Source organism: Cibotium barometz, chromosome 42 (genome assembly GCF_041138505.1).
Source record: "Cibotium barometz isolate CiBa-2024 chromosome 42, ASM4113850v1, whole genome shotgun sequence".
NCBI classification, from domain to species: Eukaryota; Viridiplantae; Streptophyta; class Polypodiopsida; order Cyatheales; family Cibotiaceae; genus Cibotium; species Cibotium barometz.
Window position 1 is genome coordinate 28,344,905 of NC_141087.1, and position 18,808 is coordinate 28,363,712.

The 18,808-nt window shown below is 39.4% G+C and overlaps 1 protein-coding gene across 1 annotated transcript; it reads right to left on the minus strand.

Moving 5' to 3' along the window:
• Window positions 1-1,974: 1,974 nt before the first annotated feature.
• LOC147614346 (uncharacterized) lies at window positions 1,975-3,644 on the minus strand. The gene is made up of 3 exons (XM_086780442.1): window positions 2,959-3,644; window positions 2,752-2,844; window positions 1,975-2,633 (listed from the first exon to the last, which is right to left on the minus strand). Exons 1-3 carry the CDS (start codon window positions 3,071-3,073, stop codon window positions 2,260-2,262), a joined length of 582 nt encoding a protein of 193 aa, XP_086636568.1. The 5' UTR covers window positions 3,074-3,644; the 3' UTR covers window positions 1,975-2,259.
• Between the last annotated feature and the right edge of the window lie 15,164 nt (window positions 3,645-18,808).

Genomic DNA, 18,808 nt, shown 5'->3' on the forward strand with positions numbered 1-18,808 from the left:
TGCTCTTATATTCCCTAGCCATGTCTATTTCTAGCATTTCATTTCCATGCCAAAGGAATATTAGTAAGGGGTTGGTGTTCTTGATGGATTAGCATACATATCAAGATTAATTAGCCCATGTAAAGGGTATTAATTCCTTTTAAAATGGAACACCACACATAATCTCTTCTCAGTAGGATGAACCCAACCTTTGATCTTTATTATCAGTAATCTTTATATATTCCTATATGATAACCACAAGCTTCTTTGTTCCTTCGGCCATCATTTTTTATTCCTTTGTGAGTTTTTTTGGACATGTTTCATGATACTTATCCTTGATGATGTGGTAGGAGAACTCATCATCCTTGTTGTTATCATAGTAACATAACTTGTCTTCTACTTTCACATATGTTTCAAAGTACATGTTACAAAATTCTTCTAGTTCTTGCATTGTTGTTTATCTCTCCTTATTCTTACATTGTTTTTTATCTATCGTTTAAGCCTACAGTGAAATTAACCCTTTCATCTTTAATATCTTTAGCCATAAAATCAAAGTCCTTATTACTTCATGGAGATTCAAAAGCCGTCCATTTTGAAGTAATTTGATTTTAACTAATTCATTTAGTTTGTTGAAGATATTAGATATAGTTTTAGGCCCTTTTTATGCCAAGGATGAGCTTCTTTGTCTCCCTCATTAGTCTGAACATGAACTTTTTCTTTTTTATTATGTCTTTCCTATGTTGAACCAATGTCTTACCATGTCACATGAGGATACCTCTACCTTTTTTAATTGTTTTGTTTTACTCTGTATGTCTTCATATGCTTTAAGTAAATCTCTAGTTTTTTTGAAACTTTATTCTTTGTTCCTTTTGTTTTGCATCTACTACTCTTGTTGATAATCTTATACATATTATTCTAACCAATATCTAAGGTCACTTGTCCCTTGAAACTTAATTATCAAGTTAATGACACAACTTAGATTCAATAGCTTTTTCCTTGAATATGGAGTATGTAACATCAAAGACCAATTAAAGCAATTTTTAATTTTTGGGAGAGTTTCACCCTAAAACTTCTCTCAAACTTATTAGTATGTTATCTAGTATGTCATACTACTTATTCTTGTTGCCTAAAGCACAAAAAAGAGGGAATTTATTCCCAAATATTAAAAGTGGAATTTTATCCCAATCTATCACAACCATAGTAAATACCTCAAAACTTTCATTAGTGTGAGTTTAGCTTTTTATGGCAGGACATGATTTATATTGTAAACATCACAATCATATCAAGTATATGACACGTTTCATTATTATGAGATCTAACAAGAGGCTAGATTTTTATGTGGTTGGGGACAACTTTTTAAGAAAGGTTCGAGAAATAAGTTTAGATTTTTATATGTAGTTTGGGACAACTTTGCAAGAAAGGTCCAAGGGGCAAGGTCTCGTTATGTGTTTCATAGTTAAAAGTTTTTAGAAGTCAAAAAGTTTGGTGCTATTTTTTGGGCATAGTACGTAAGGAAACAATGTAATATATCCTTTGTATACAATATTTCTTGCCTCATGTGAAGACTAGTGCACCATGTCCACCTTGATGGCACCTCGATTTATTGATGATTTAACTAGCCAGCTGAATTTGGTTATTTGAAAGATGACACAACCCTTTACTAGGCACTCATTTTGTCTCTTCAAATCTCTAATTTAAGAACAATGTTTGGTGGATGTTCATAAATCAATAGAGTATACTTTCATTCTTCAAATCACACCATTAGTCTTTGTTTTCCCTACCCAATATAATCCTATAAATTAACTCTCGATGTGGGGTGCTACTTAATTAACACTTCAGCTCTTAATGACACTACAAAACAAAGAATTTACTCCATGGAAAAATATTAACTGTAGATAACATTTTGAACCTTGTAACTGGTCTTAGTGTGGTCTTTACATGAACTACTGTCTACATAAAGAAAACGAGTTGATTTCTGCATGCTAAATCACCATCTCCGAGTAAGATCTTATAATAGCATAAGTAAGTTGGTTTATACAAATGTGAGTGGGTCACTGCATGTATTCTTATGAGAAGGAAAGATAAATTTGTGAGTGTGTGAGCCTTACAAAAGTGTGATTGCCATGCTATACAAGATGATTACAAAACCAATGAATTATGTGGGAGCATTAGCCCAGAACTCTAGTGAGTAACCATTGCAAAGTGAGGGAGCTCTAGTAGTAGCTCCATGGCAATGACTTGAAAGGGAGAACTACTAATAATGACTTAAAAGAGCGTTGATTAGTAACCTCCAAGGATGTAAGAGATGGTTGCATCCGCGTGGTGTCTTTGCAAAAGCTCATCCGCAGGGTGCCTTTCCTCCTCCTCCTCCTCCTCCTCCACCACCACCACCTCCTCCTCCTCCTCCTTCACCGCCACCTCCTCCGCCTCCTCCTCTTCCTCCTCCTCCTTCACCACCTCCTCCTCCTCCTTCGCCTCCTCTTCTCCCACCTCAATTTTGTCCAAATCTTCGCTCCCAAATCGTGGGCTGCCACGCATCTCTCTTCCCAATTGTGAGTTCTCATGGATTTCTCCCTCTACCTGCTGCAGGGCCTGTACCAACCCTCCGTCTCCCTGCGCCGCTCCCCTCAACCTAGACCTCAACCCTTCCCACACTGCATTGCCAAAACAAGCACCCACCACCACTCACAAACTGAGTCAGGCTCAAGCTATTAAGCAGAAAAATAATTGAGCTAGTTTACGCTGATGTTGATGAGGGGGGTTTAGGTTTACCTGCGGCTTGGTCTTGAAGGGATCCTTCGTGGGAGGACAGAAGAAGGGAAGGTTGCCTGATTTGCAGAAGGCTAGGTTTACTGGCTCCACAGTCTGGGGGAGGAGAAAGCATCAAATTAGTCCAAAAGAATTGTGTGTGGGGGGGAGGGGGTGGGGAGGGTGGGGGGGGGGGGGGGGGGTGAGAGAGAGAGAGAGAGAGAGAGATACCAATGCTAGAGAGACAAACCATAGCCATTATCACAAGGAGAGAAGGTGCAGAGAAGCCCATTTTAGTAGTAGAGTGTGGAGACAGCACACAAGCCCCCCTCTCCTTTGCTTTCATGGGAAGCTCATCCACAAGCCCCTTTTGACAGGGTGGATCAAACCCTTACACAAGAGCAACTCATGATTGTCTTCTCCTTTGTATATATAGAATCTTGGCTTCCCAACAATACAAAAGCCTGTTCCTTTGTTGTGGGCAAAGTAGCCCCCTTGTGTAAAAGGACCCTTTTTCCCAACCCATCCAATGAGCCCACCTTAAGCCAATCAATTCATGTGCCCCTTCTTAGCCTAGTTACCCCTTGGGCATTTTCGCCAGGAAAAATTGTCCTTTCGCGTATTTAGCACCGGTTAAAATTCAAGAAAACCAATTGAATTTATTCTTGCCTTTACAAAAACCGATAAAATTTACAGGTTTTTAGTTATAAAAACCGGTTAATAATTAGTTTTTGAATAGGGGAAACCGATTGTACTCCAACTTGCCTTTTTTAACTGGGAAAAAAGTTTTTCTCTAGAACTACTCTACACCACTCCTTGTAGTGCAACCTTGTATATATTTTCCAAGTCAATGCATTTTTCCCCACATACTTTACTTACTCCCCTAAAATTACTGTTTCCACCCCTTCCCTTCCAAATACCTTTGCCATGCCTTGTCCTTCTCCTCATAAATTTATGACCCCCTTTCCAACATTCTTTAGAAATTAGAAACATGCAATCTTTGCACCACTTATTACTGTTCAATAGTATTTAATATTAGACTCAACCCCTCGTTCCATGGGCCATGACCCATGTATGCTCAACGGTCACTCATTTCTAGTGCACTCTCCCCTAAGACATTAAGATTTCGATGTGGTGAATGGCCTTTCAACTTATTCATGATTGAAAAGGTGTTGGGACAGACACACTGTGGTACTAGAAGCCAAGGTCAAAACAATTGTGGTGGTTATAAATCACTTTATTCTTTATTGTGGTGTATGTCAAGCTAGAAAATGACAACACCATGCCACAATAGTAAACAAAACCCTTAAACAAATAGTCTATGAGTTTTTCACCATGCTTAAACAAAAGTATTTCAAAAAGAAACTTCAATTGATCTAACCTCCATCATGCTTGACAACACCAAGAACATGGCAATTTATTGGTGTAAAATCCAAACAATATCCACCATCAACTTTCCACTAATTTCACCTTTTTAATTATTTCTTATGCTTATGACATGGATCTTGCATGAGAAAAGAGGATCGTTTCCCTATATCTTTTAACTTTAAACTCCAAAATATTAGTCATTTTTAAAGGAAAAAGATATTAACAAAAAATAGACCAAAAATTTAATATTTCTTCAGAATTACAAGCTATCTAAAGTCAAAAACATCCATAAATATAAAAAATACACTTTAAAGGAAAAATACTTTAACAAAATATAGCAAAAAGTTTTTGTATTTATTCATAATTACAAGCTACCTACACATTCATAAATATAAAAAATATTCATGGGCTTAAATTTTTATACTCTTCTCATCATCATTCACCTTTATGGTAGATGCACTTTGCTCACCACCATTAGGTAGTCATAACTCCCTTCTCCTTTCTTCACTATGTCTCATCCATGATGATGGCTTTGTTGTCTCTAGTCTTTTCACTACCAACCACACCCATTTTGCATATAAGTACTCAATGCTCATTATCTTATGTACCCACGTATCTCAATTTCCTCTTCACATATGCAAAAAAGGGACTTCCATTTCTTTTCTTTTTTTGAAAATCATAACGTACTTAGCGAACTTTTCTCATAATTTTTCTATAAACTATTAGTTATCATAATTCCTTCTTATCTTTTTGCTACACTACCATCAAATACAATTTCTCTTCATAAAGTATCAGCATATGAAATTAAAAATTACTCATAATCAAATGGTTTTTTTTTGTTTCATTACTAGAATTAGTGGACATTTGAGAAATTTGTTTTTACAAGGTAAATTGTACATATAAGTGATTCAATATTGCAAGTAAATTACTTAATCCATATCCAAGTGCTCCACCTACTAACAAATCTCATGCCGACTGTATATTTTCTAGACTTCTTTCTCAACCTTTAGAATTTCCCACTAACACTCTCGCCCCCAAAAGGAGTTGCCGGCCGACCCGTCTCCACCATGGCCAACTCAAAAGGTTAGTCACACTCTACCACAAGATACTCTTGAGCCATTTACTGATGATTCTATTCTTAAGTCTTTGTTTACTCTGCACAACAGTATGAGGGTTTAATAAGAGCTGGGAATCAAGTTATTATTCAAAGTGTTAATGCAAATAACACCTTTTGAACCTACTAGGTGAATTTTGCCGGAAGCCTATTTGGATGTTACTCCAACAAAGCAGTCATATGTACCAAACCCTCTCTGAGCACCCAAATCAGAATTAGAAGAGTTATTGCCTTTGGTTGGAGAGGGCACGCTATGTTTAAATGTGGCACAACATACAAAATTGGCAAACCCACACTTGGCAGATCTACTGGAAATCAGAATTGTTACATTTATGATCAGTTTACTGCTTCCACAGGTGGAGAAAGGCACACGAGGGGGTTATACAGCCATTGTCACAGATGATGCCAACCCCAAATCGGAAGATTGCGGTATACAACTGGATTGGAGGAAAGAGAAACTTACCATTCTAGAATATAGCCACCAATATATGTGTGCACCACCAACACAGAGAGTGGACCCTTTGTATACATGCCACTGAAAAGAAGGTGGAAACCATTGGAGTTTCAAGAGGCAAAGCAAAGAGATTCACATGTCTGCTACAACTTCCCTATATTCTTATCACAGCAACATTTACAGATATAATAGAGCAAAGAAAGCAATTGCTGACTTGGATACATGCATGGCACCGCATTCCAGACTTTCCTTGACTTCAGCTGGGCCATCATATGATGTGGATAAGCCATCTTCCTTAACTCTTTTTGTCGTTAATCGGACCATATTTCGTACGTCAATTGTGTATGTTTTGAAATGCTCTGGTACTGAAAGTAGGTCTGGTTTATCCTCATTCTCACTTTTTGTTTTAGCCATAACTTTCCTAGCCTCTCACTTAGCTTTTGCCAAAGCTTTGTTTCATTTTCAGTGTGCCCAGCTTTTGTAAGCTTAGGCATTTCCGGTTCTCGAAGGGTGACTTCCTCCCTATGTTTCCCTTCAAGGGATATATTACTTAATTCCTCACCCCAATCCTCAGAAAACTCGTTGTATACCTTAGTAGCTTCGAGGTATCTAAGCCACTGGGCATCTATGGGTTTTTTTCACTCAAGCAGGGCACTTCGTCAAGCGATATATCGTTTCTGATTTCACCATCTTCGAAGGTGTTGGATGCCGATACGACCTTGTGATCCGGTCCCTTATATGCTAGAAACTTCCTCCTCCGATTCCTCTCATCCATGGGTTGCCAATTGACCATACAAACAGAGGTAGTGGAAACAATCCCAGATTCCATGTATTGGGTTCCTCGAGGTTGCATCACATCTATGGTGGCTACTAGCACATGCATCCAGTTTTCACTAAAATCCGGAGGAGGAAGTGATGCATATATTTTTGCTTCCTCTTCCTCTTTAGAAATTTCCATCGTGGGCTGGCATATCTGTACAAATGTGGTTCGCTCAATTGTTTGTGAACGAATCATTACCAAAGAGCTACCCTTCTATGGGGTGTGCTTTACATGTTCTTAGATCCATCTTTATAATTTGTGAATCCCTTCGAACATACACATGGTCTAATGCCCAATTGTGCACCAATTTGGATTCCTTCATGAAGGGTCTCCCCAATATTATGTCATATGAGTTTGGTTGGCGCAAAAAGTCCATTACTACAAATGTATGATGGTAGCAAAATGTGAAGAGTTTGAGTCACACATTCTCTAAAAGCCCAATGTCTTGAAGATGTTCCATCTACCATTTTAATGATAAGATTTGCTCTTTTTAGATCAGGTTTTTCCAATTTCCCAACATCGTTTTATGATGATGCTAACCCCCGCCCCACCATCCAGGATAGCCAGTGCCTAAATGTGATGAATTGGGATTGTAGCATTAGTGTCATCACTTTCATAATAACGCCCCACTGATTTCTACTTCACCACCATATCCATATCCTGATGGCTCTTCAATCAATACTTGGTTGATTTTAGCCTGTGATGGATGTGGTGGTAGAACAGGTGGTGGCAGAGCTAAAGTGTCCTATACTCAAAACATCCCCCTAGGTAAATAGGAAGGGTTTGGCTGTCCTGCAGCTACAACAATTTGCTTGAGTGGTGCTGGTAAGGCCAATGGGGCTCTAGGTGCCTGCAACTATGCTACGGTTTGGAACCTTGGATATCTGTACATGGAGGTATCATGATTTCCTAATTTTACATAGTGTACACAATAGAGTAATGGCCTTGCTCTTAATTTAGGCATACAGTGGTAGTGTGATTCAATCTGCACATAGTACACTAAATCAAATCTCTATGAGGGTAAAGATGGGTATGCCCATGCCGCCCAAATGTTTCTCTTCCATCCTTCACCTTCAATTTTTCCAATACGGCATTACTGATTTCATCCACAATCATGTTCCCAACTTACTTACTCCGAGTTGTTCCAATCTCTTAGTGACTCGAAACTCGCAAAGTCGTTACTGCTACTACCGAAGATATTTTGACATCTTCTGGTTGTGGCAATTCCAACATATTGTCTTCATATTCAATTGCCAGCTTACAACATGCATCCAGAGTAGCCGGCTAGGCTAATAATAGATAATCATGCATCTTATGGTCTCGGACTCCTCTCCGGAAGCATGGCAATAACTGATCACACATCAGTTAGCCTCCCATAGTTTGCACCTTGAATTCAAGTGCTTAAGCCGAAACACAGTCTCTTGCATTGACTCAATTTCTTTTTGTTTGATGTTGTTCAGTTGTGCCTCAGGACTCCATCTATCACCACCTCTGGAAAAGCTTGGCACAAACACATTCTTAAGCCACATGAAATTAATCTTATCTTCTAGCTTGAGGGTTTGGAACCATTGATGAGCTTTTCCTTCTAGGGTCAGTGAGAGAAGGCATGAATCATGGTTACATCACTTACTGGCCCGCAGGTTTTGCATGTGGACTTAAATATCTCTACATGTTGAATTGGATCCCCATCCCCATAGAATTTTTGTATGAGCTTTGAAATGATATGTGGCTTCATTTGGGATGGTCTAGATTCTAGAGCAATGCCTAGTTCCTTGACCATTCCTCGGTCCATTTTCATAGCCATATTCAACAAATCCGTCCTTGTGGCCATATTAAGATCTATGTTTGGATCCGCCCTTGGTCTTTGAGGAGCTACTCCCCCCTGCCTAGACCTCGTCCTCTTCCAACATTGGCTCTTCTAGGAATTTTCGGTCTATATAGGACGGTTCGGCCACTTCATTCTAGATTGGCTCATCTCATTAGTAGTCTCCGTACACCTTTGTAGAATTAAGAGCTCCATGTCTTGTAAGAACGTGGGATGATGATCATTTGCTCGATGTCCTTCTTAGTGTACAGACGGTCTTCTACTTCACCCATTTCCCTCGGTAGATTATCTCCTTGATCTTGCGCGTTACAAACCCTTCCTCCACTCTTGGCTCTTCATTAATGGGCTCTAAGTTTGGAATTTCTCCCTCACTCCTGCCCATGACTATTTTCGACTCTTTGCCACGTGATTGAAATAGGTTCACATTTCCCATCTCCTTTTGTTTGGCCCTAGCCCTTCGAGTACCGAGCTCTTGTTTCCTTAAGCTCAATTCTCGTAGAGCTGCCGTTCAATTCTCTTCTCATTCAGGGGGTGCCAATGTTAGACAGCCTAGAATTTGAAGGTTGGATTGGTAATTCTTGCCTTGGATACCAAGTCCAGCACTAGTTGACAAACCCTTGCCGGTAGATTGTGCCTCCTAGTTTGGAGACCAAAAAATCCCCACTGGATCTGGTAGGGGAGAGTGGTTTCTCCTCTTTTCCAAACCCATAGTATCGCAACCCTTCTTCCATGGATTCTTCGCTACTAGTCTCAATGGTGGTTAGATTCCTTAAGACACTCAATTGAGTGCTCACTAAGTGGCCTAAACCAACACTCTTTTGATAGGAAGATCTTGGGTGATTTGATACACTATCTTCGGGAGTGAGGCCATCTCTGGATGAGATTTCCAAACCTCAAGTGCATGTGAATATGATTTGATAAGCTAATTTTCTACCCTAATTAAATTATGTTAAGATACTATCAATTTGTTTTTTGAGGCCATGAGAGAACAATTCACAGCGTGAAAAGTCAAAGAACCGTTCATGTTTCGTGAACATATTTCTATACTTTCACATGCCCAAAATTTTTACTTCGGACTCAGAAATCCGCATTACCTTATTATAATTTTTATCAGTCTCTAAAGCACTTCCTTAACCTTAATCTCACAATACCAGGTTCCTAGGCTAGATCTGGTTAAGTCATGAAATTGCAAAAATAGTTCACATCGTGAGTTCCTATCTAGTTCACGTCGTGAAATGAAATTGGTTCACGCCCTGAGATGTGCTGAAACAATTCATGCCGTGAAATGTAAATCATTCACGTCGTGAACTATTTAATGTTTCACGTCGTGAAATATTTTTTGCTAGTTCACGGATTACAATTTTGTCAAACCCATGGTGTTAGAGGTGTCAGGATAAGACAACCTACTTAAGCAAGGTAATCCCGTGAATTGTGGTGCTAATTGCGACGGCGATGATTTGGGGAGTGTTTCATGCCATGAGATTGCAGGGAGTAGTTCACATCGTGAACTGTTCCTGCAGTTTCACGTGGAGAATTCTCGCATCGACAGAGAGGAGTTAGGGTGCAAAATACCTATCTAGATGCTTTCAAAATGATTGTGCCACGCATAAAGAATGTAATACGAGTTCAATACACAACCAATGGCTCCTTATTTTTACGATTTTTGTAGATTTTTTCAAGGAAAGAAAAACAGAGTATCACCCTGCTCGTTCACGTTCATGATTCTGGTGATACAAACATTAAAATTGAAAGAAAAAAACATTGGAGCTTTCCTCCAAGGTCACTCCAATACACAACCACACAAAAAAAACAACCAATTTCTGACAACTTTTCACTTTCACTCAAATCTTATCCATTCATTCCATACACAATGCAATGGCAATGATCCCCCCACACTACTAGAATGCAAAGGCAATGATGAAACTTATGTAATAGGAGCTGAAACTCAAAGAGAATAGAAGAAACAAAGGTGTTTCCCCGACAGCGGTGTCAAAAATGTTATGGGCTACCACATCTCCAAGAAGGAACTCAATGTATTCACCTTTGGAAAGAGGAATAGAACACAACTGTTGTAGGGCACTTACCAATGCTTCTAGCTCGTGTCCCTTGAGATCTCCAAGCTCACTTGAGAAGCTCCAATCCTCCAAGCTCCACCTCCATGTGGTCACCGTAGAGTCGCTCACACCACCACACAAGGCAATCACTCTCTCTCACTCCTCCATACAAGCATACAACATACAAGGATAGAGAAGGCACATGTGCTAGAGTATACTCTCTCAAGACAAAAGCAAGAACTCTCATAGCACAAAAGAGAATTGCGTCCATTCATTATGAGAAAACGCCTTATATACAATTGGCCCTTATCACACTTGGGCGCCCAAAACTTACTTAACTAAGGCCTTGGGTGGTCAATATCTCATAATGTATAACTTTATAGTGCCTTTGCATGACATTAATGTTCTCAAATGGAGGAGCATATTTGTTAATCCAAAATGGGATTAACATCGTGTAAAAGAAAAACTAGAAAAGCACCATATTTAATGGATATGATGACATAGACACTCGCTATGGTTGTAGTTTTTGACAATGATATGACACATTGAATAATCCATCTTATTCTAGAACCAAGAAATCATGATGACAGCCATGAATATTAAGGCATCTTCTCTCCAACTGAGCTCTCAAGCAACTGCCTCTCGTTGGATCCAACTACAAGGGGTATGGCTAGATAGTTTGGGCATGGATAAGTTGGCAGCCTCTAGATGGCGATCATTTCCTGTAGAGCCGTTTTAAAGATAATGAAACGATTTATAATTTTGAGAATGATCTATTTCCTTGGGTGCACTCCAAAAAATGGTACTCTTATAAGTATCATTTAAATACACATTTAAATATAGAGTACTTAAGCAAGAAAATATTCTTATAATACCATCAAGAGATCGAAACACTTGTTCATTTAAACTTTATTTGAAAAGATCACAACTTTTACTTTAGTCCCTCCCATGGATTTTGACTCACTAATTGAACTTCAGATTGAAGAAAACATTTTGGATTTTGTATTTCATTGATTGGACTTTTGGTACATCATTGGTATAATTCCAAATAAATCATTCATCATAACTTTGATATACTTGAAGATCTCCATGTTTAAGACTTTGAATTTGATTCTTCAAGGCTCTTTGAAAGTTTTTGCCTTCAAACTTTACCTTTGTTTATATGTCTCCAAGAGCACCATTAGCACTAATCACATCATTGATGATGATTGAGGACTAATAATTGAATATGAGGGAGAGAAAGTGCTCATGGGCTAGACATATGGTTGTGAGGCTATCACCTATGGATATGGTGTGTCAAATGAGCTCTCCATCTCTTCTATTTATAGTTTTTCAAGGGATATGTCAAGGGTGGCCAAGGGGTGCATTTTCCCAAGATGCAAAAAGGTACGACACAGTGAAGGGGAACCTTTAAGAATTTTCCATGAACAATGTAGAGTGTATCATTCGACAAGCCCTTCACTTCTAAGTGTGAGAAAAATGTGATGATATGGGTAAAAACAGTGAAGTATAGTGGAATAACACTGTTGAGAAACAGTGGGGAATAATGATAGGATAGGCAATAATAGGAATTCTTTATGAAGGAACAATGACTATCAAAGTGTTTATGGATAGGATAGGATGAAGTTAAGGAAGTTTGTAGGTGGATGTAAATATAAAAAATGGAAAACATTGAGGAATAGGGATAGTACAACATAGGGTCATTGTAGTGAAATATACTGTATAGAGGGTCACTGTAGTGAAATATAGGGTATAGAGGGTCACTATAGTGAAATATAGTGACCCTCTATCCATAGTGAAATATAGTGTTGGGTAAATGATGTGAAATATTCAGAAAGGATTGTATTAAGGATACTTATGTGTATGTGGTATATTCTTGTATCATTGTTTATGAGAATAGTCTTAGTATAGGCTCAAAACATTGAGAAAATAGTGGAGGTGTAAGAGAGGTAAGAAGGCATAAGGTTATAATGCAGACTATAGAGAGGAAAAAAAAAGGAATAAGGAGTTTATGTATTACAAATGGATGGAATTTGGCTAAGCATTAGAAATACAATGATGGTTATATTCGCAAAAAAAAAGAGCCAAGTTGTGTGTATGGGACTTGGTTAAGGCAAATATGAACATTTGACATCATAGATGTATTTAAGAAACATTAATGTGTTATTTAAAAAATAAAAAATGTTCAAAAATGTGACTATTTATGGAATTAAAATGATTGGAACAAAATCTATGTTGAGGTAACCTGTCTTTATTAGACAAGAAACCTTCCACTCTTATTTTACTCATCTTACCACAAGAAATTCAAGACATCGTCATTTTTATCTTTTTCATTCTCTATAACCATGCCAAGAAGAAAAGAGAATACAAAATGCTAAAAGGGAAGGGGGAAGTGTCATGCATAAAGAAGGAAGGAGTGGCTAAAAGGTATGCGCCCCCATCCCAACCATCATGCATGCACCTCTTGATATCTATATTATGATTAATGATGATTCCTTTTACATGTAGTAAGGCTCTAGACCTTATTCAAATCAACAAGCCCACAAACATAGAACCACCTAATCACAACCATTTGAAGATATCGAATGAGGTTATGGCTTTAAATGTGTAGACCCACTAATAGCCATGCCTTGTTACATTAATACATGGTTTTTTATGAGAGTTAACCACCAACATATAGTGATTTACTTCAATGAAGAAGGTTTCATCATGCCAACATTTTATCAAATGATGGCGTTATCATTTACTCCTCCACTTAGTTGTGAAGTGTCCCTACGAGCATAAGAAAGAAGAAGAAACTTACTTTGCTACCTTGATGAAGAAGCGTTGATGGCACTGTAGAGCCTCCGAAGACCACCCAAGGATCACCTCAACTAGCACTCATCCCTCCAAAGCATTGATGGCATCGTAGAGCCTCTGAAGACCACCACCCAAGGATCACCTCAACTAGCACCCATCCCTTGCTAGACATGAGCTTGTTTGGCCAAGAGCTTACATCCTTGAAGTTGCTTAAAAACACCATCTTGTCCATTGTGCTTATGAAGATCACCTTGATATAAGATGGGAAGTACATGAAATTACCCTTTGAACCTCTGCCATCGAGCTATGTGCCCACTTATATTGTTTTTTAATTTTTATAACTACTTACAAATATATTGCCATGATGCCACGCATGCCTAAAGAGAGAACATATGAAAGGAGTTGCTACTGAGTCTCCACCTACTAGAAGAAAAGCCAAGATGAGGTTAACTTGGAGTGTTTGAAGGATCCAAGTGATGCAAGAATCTCGTTGACTGAGTTGCTATAGCAATATCCACCACCAATTCTTGAAGAAGAATCTATCATCTTCATGTTGATTTCTTTTAAAGGTTATGGCTGTAAATGTGTAGACCCAATAATAGCCATGCCTTGTTGCATTAATATACATGGTTTTTTATGAGAATGAATTGCCAAAATATAGTGATTTGCATCAACGATGAAGAAGGTTTTACATGCCAAATTACGACATTATCATTAGCTAAGACTTTTACCTTGCCGAGACAAATGTTGTGGGAGCTTCACCGAAGAATCAAATCAACTTCCTAATTTACATGCACTAGCACTACTTTCAATCTGTCACTCCATTGTCACATCGGATACATCCATGGGAATCGGGTGTAAACCTACCTAACGGAGGCAAGAAGAAGTTTCCTCACCTAGTTCACTCAAGTAAGCAGTGGAGAGAAGAAGCTCAAACCATGAGGACTCCCAAATCACTCCCAATAATGCAAGAAATCCATCAAGCAACACATGGATCAATCCAATACATGCAAGAGAAGAAGGGAGAAAAAGAAGAGAGCTCACATGAATTGTATTTCTTGGAGAATGGCTTCTCCTATTGCTTAATATCAAAATTGCTTGTAAAAAAGAGGCTAATATTCACATTTTGCCTTGACTAAAATAGCCAAGGCTTACTAGTCTAACCTATAACAAGTATGTACATCAAGTCTTAGACTTCCTTAATTTCACATTAAGCTTTTGAACATGGGATTAAATGATCCATTGCCCTTTTTACAAAAGTAATCCCATGTTACAAAAGTGATGGTACAATGTCTTACAAAGCGAGGCAATGTTACTAGAGTGGTTAGCATACCCCCCTTCCTAAAGGTGACTACATCCTTGTAATGTTTGGCACATCTTTAAATGTGATAGTGTGGTGCCTTTCAAAGTATTTAATCACATTATAATATTTTAATTATTTTCTAAAGCAAGGGCTTTCATTGAGATTAAATACAAGGGCTTCATGCTTGGCCCATGCCTCTTTTGGCACCATTTCTAATGTGAGTACAATTAGTTTAAAAAGTTGACAAGTAGCTACGATCTAGCGATCACACTTTGCCATAGTACTCGTTGATGAAGTTCTTTATTCTGAGCCGCATTTGTTGTGTTGAGTGGTGGTGTAGGCCCCTCTCAAAGCATGGGTAGTAGTAAAAGGGGTCGACCTTCTTGAATTATAAGAATTTTCTCTAGAACCACTAGACGAGGGATCATCATGAACATCGGGTCCATTTGAATCTCCCTTGGAATGACGGCATAGTACTCCCACATCTATGGGTCCTTTAAGTATGGTCCAAACAAAAACCCTAAAGATCTCTCTAGCTAATAATCATGCAAAACCCTAAAGATCTCTCTAGCTAATAACCATGCATAAACATCTATGGGTCCTTTAAGTATGGACCAAACAAAAACCCTAAAGATCTCTCTAGCTAATAACCATGCATAAACATGCATGAACCAAGCATATACTCATCCACCCGACCACCCCCGAGCCCAAGGGTGCACACATAAATATAATGAAGTATCACATATCTTACCTTAGTATTCCATACTACCAAGAGATATGACTTCACTCCAGCAGCACATAGCTCTAGCTTGAAATGGCAAGAGAGTAGACATAATGCTCTACACAAGAGAACATCCCTTAAGGGTACCCCATGTCCCTAGTATATAGGAGGGCCCTCAAGTGACTCTAGACTCTCCATTTCCATGTGTGACCCTTGGTTGCCTGAGCCTGACCCTAACCTCAACCCAAGGTTAGGCCCTCAAGTGACTCTTGACTCACCATTTCCATGTGTGATCCTTGGTTACCTAACCTTAACCTCAACCCAAGGTTAGAACTAACCCTTGCTCCACTACAGCATGTTCCCATGCTCCCATGTTCACATGCCTAGGGTGGGTTAGCCTCCTAGTATATGCACATATAATGTGCACATAACAGAACCAATCCACAAATGCATCGCCCATGCGTGATTCAATGCACACCACAAATACATTCATTTTGAGTTCCCCAGGCTCAGGCAAAGAACCTTCATGATTTGGGTGAGAGTACACATCCATTTTAAGGCTCTTCATGGCCTGGGTAGGGCACCCTCATACATATACAAAATAAATCATGTGACACTCATGGTCACCCTCATAGCTCAACAAGGCTACGTTAACACCTTTTGTGTCTCTTGGACATGTCAAACGATGGGCTCCTCATGGTCCCATTGTGGTTCCACATGACCACCAAAATGCTAAGTATACCTCCGCTTGGGCACCTTCACAGCAATGTGACCACCACATGCATTTTCATAAGGTGCATGTGAACAGGGGCTTAATTAGGACCCTTTTACACCAACCCATTTTACAAATTAAGGCTTTTTAAAACCTTATCTTTTAGGTGCCAAAAGAGCCGCAGCCGGGGTGGTTCGGTGTGTGTGTGTCTTTGAGGGTGCCTGGGTTCGAAACCCCTGAGCACAGCTCTGGCGGCACTCCTAACCCTTCTTCCCTAAACTTCCTAAATAATAATAATAGATTAGAATATAAAAACTATATCCACTTTTTTTTTTAAAAAAAACCAAACCTTTTAGGTCAAGATTTTCAGTCAGGTGGGATGAAGGTGAGCTCATTGTCCCTGTTGTTAAGCTCGTCGCCTCGTTGTCGTGATATGTGTTGTGGAAGCTTCCTCGCAGACGTATCACATGTTGTTGCTTGCTCTCTCTTGCTTCTACGTAAGCTCCTGTGTTTGCCCAGCTTCGGAGTTTTTGATAGCACTCGATGAGTGGTGTCTCTCCTCTCTTCGTATCTCGTACTGTTGTCACCTCTCCCTGGTGCTTTCATCATCATAAATGAGGTTTTTTGTTGATTATGAACTAATTGCTTCTACTTATTTCCTCTGACGCTACTCACCACAGCGCCTCCTGCAGGCTGGCAAACTTTCTAGTGGGCACCTTGTGTGGTTCTCTTACCTGCGTGCCTCGTCTTTCCTTTGCTACCGTTTGTATCACTCTAGTTGCTTTAGAACACCTTACGTCCACGCTCTTAAAGGCCTTATTGCCTGCTCTCTCATCAACGAAAGCTATTGCCAATGGCTAGGCTTTTGTTACTTACTGTGAGCACACTTGTGTGCTCTTCTTTTCCTATTCTGTGTTAATTCTCTCCTGGTTGATTTAGATCGGCCCCTATGCAATTAACACATTAAACGGGTTCTTTGGCTGCAGACTTACTTTTGTTTGGTTGCATCTCCAAAGTCCTCCTTTTGGGACCAAGCTCCATGAGCTCCCAAGGCTTCTCAAAGCCTTCCATTTGCAAATCCCTTCACAAGGCTCTCACTCTTGGCCTAATCCAAGGTTGCTAACCATCCATTCTTTTGCTTCTTTTTGCTACTTGGAGAGACCATAACTCTCATACAGAGCTTGTTGTCCAAGCTTCAGTTGCACCCTATTATGCAACACCATGTGCTTCCTCACCACATATGCTCAACCTTCTTGAGCACCCAACCAGCACTGTATTTGCAACAATATTGTGATTCTCCCTTCCAAGAATACTTTCACATATGCCCCAATTCATGGGCAATTACTTAAAACAGTTCAGCAACCAACATTAACTTGCAACCATACCAATATTTTTTCCTGTAGCAACTCCTTGAGATTATTGATGATGGTAGCTCCCCCTTCTTCTTAGCATTCCAAATGATGTAGCCTCCACATGATAATAAGTGTGCCATTTTTTCCTCTCTCAAAACACTAAAAAAAAACAGAAGGAAAATACCCACCACAAATATCCTCGGGCTGGCTAAGCCCTGCTTTCATACCATGTTAAGAATATGAGAGTATGCTAAGCCTAATCTAATCACATGATTTCATACCATGTTAAGAATATGAGAGTATGCTAAGCCTAATCTAATCACATGATTAGCATAAAGGTTAAAGAGGCTCAACATAATCAAGATAAGCCATGATGTTAATTAGCATACTAATGCAAAGTAGACAAGAGAGGCACACTCAACCAATCTCTATTGCAATATGTTATCAACCATATAATGAAAGGCTTCTAATATAGATAGCCGCTAGCCCAATCTCCTTTACACATCTTTCGACATTCTTTTATGTGGCTTTCACCATTCACATAATATCTCATGTGGTATTCTTATCTTTCCACAGTACATAAGATAATATTGGTTGGTTCACTTGACAAAGTAGGGTGAGATAGGTGTATTTCTAGTGTAGTCCATGGGTTGGGTCAGGTGGAAGAGAGTGGAGGCGAGGACTATGTTAGAGATGGGTAGTCGAAGGTTAATAGGCTGCTGAGATGGGGGTGGGTGCTTGGGTCGGAAGGAGGTGGGGGGAGAGGAGGTGAAGGGCCTTGCTTAGCTGGGTGTACTTGAGGAGGAGGGTTCATCTTTAGGGCCTCCTTTACTGGTGTCTTGATCCTTTCTTTAGCCTTCTTCTTTTTCTTCATCCCCATACCCATCCTCCTTGCCTTTGGCCTTTGTTATCTTCATCATCTTGGAAAAAATTTGAAGAAAGCTCTTGCTTACTTTTGCCTTCTTTCTCAGTGAGGTTGAGAGGATGATATGCCACATGGATTTCATCAATGGTGGTGGCATTGCCAGTGCTCTGGATGTGTTCAATGTACTTATACACATCTCAAAGAGCTTGAGGATGTTAGCAAGGGGATACAAAGAGTTTGCATTGTCTTGAGAATGGTTGAAAGCACTACGCACACATCTCCTTACATAGGAGATATATGCATAGGGATATCAAGTGTTTGCATTGTATTGAGGATGGTTGAAAGCGCTATGCACACACCTCCTTACATAGGTTTTTAGGATGGTGAGTGTTGTGTCTAGAAGAGTTACATTAATGGGATCCAAAATGGCAAAAGCATATCGGCTGCAAAAAGTTCTCCTCTAGAACATACAATTGTCTACATTAGTAATCAAAAGGCACCATTTGTGCAAGTTGAGTAGGGACTTAGTGGCAGGGAAGACTTGGTTACACAAAAAGAGGGTGGCATGGCATTGAGAAAGAATGGAATGGAAAGTGGCAGGGATGGGATTAGAAAGGAATATGTCAAACTATAAGACATAAAGGGAGATGTTTTTATGGAGAAGATCTAAGGTTTTATAATAGGTAAAGAATCC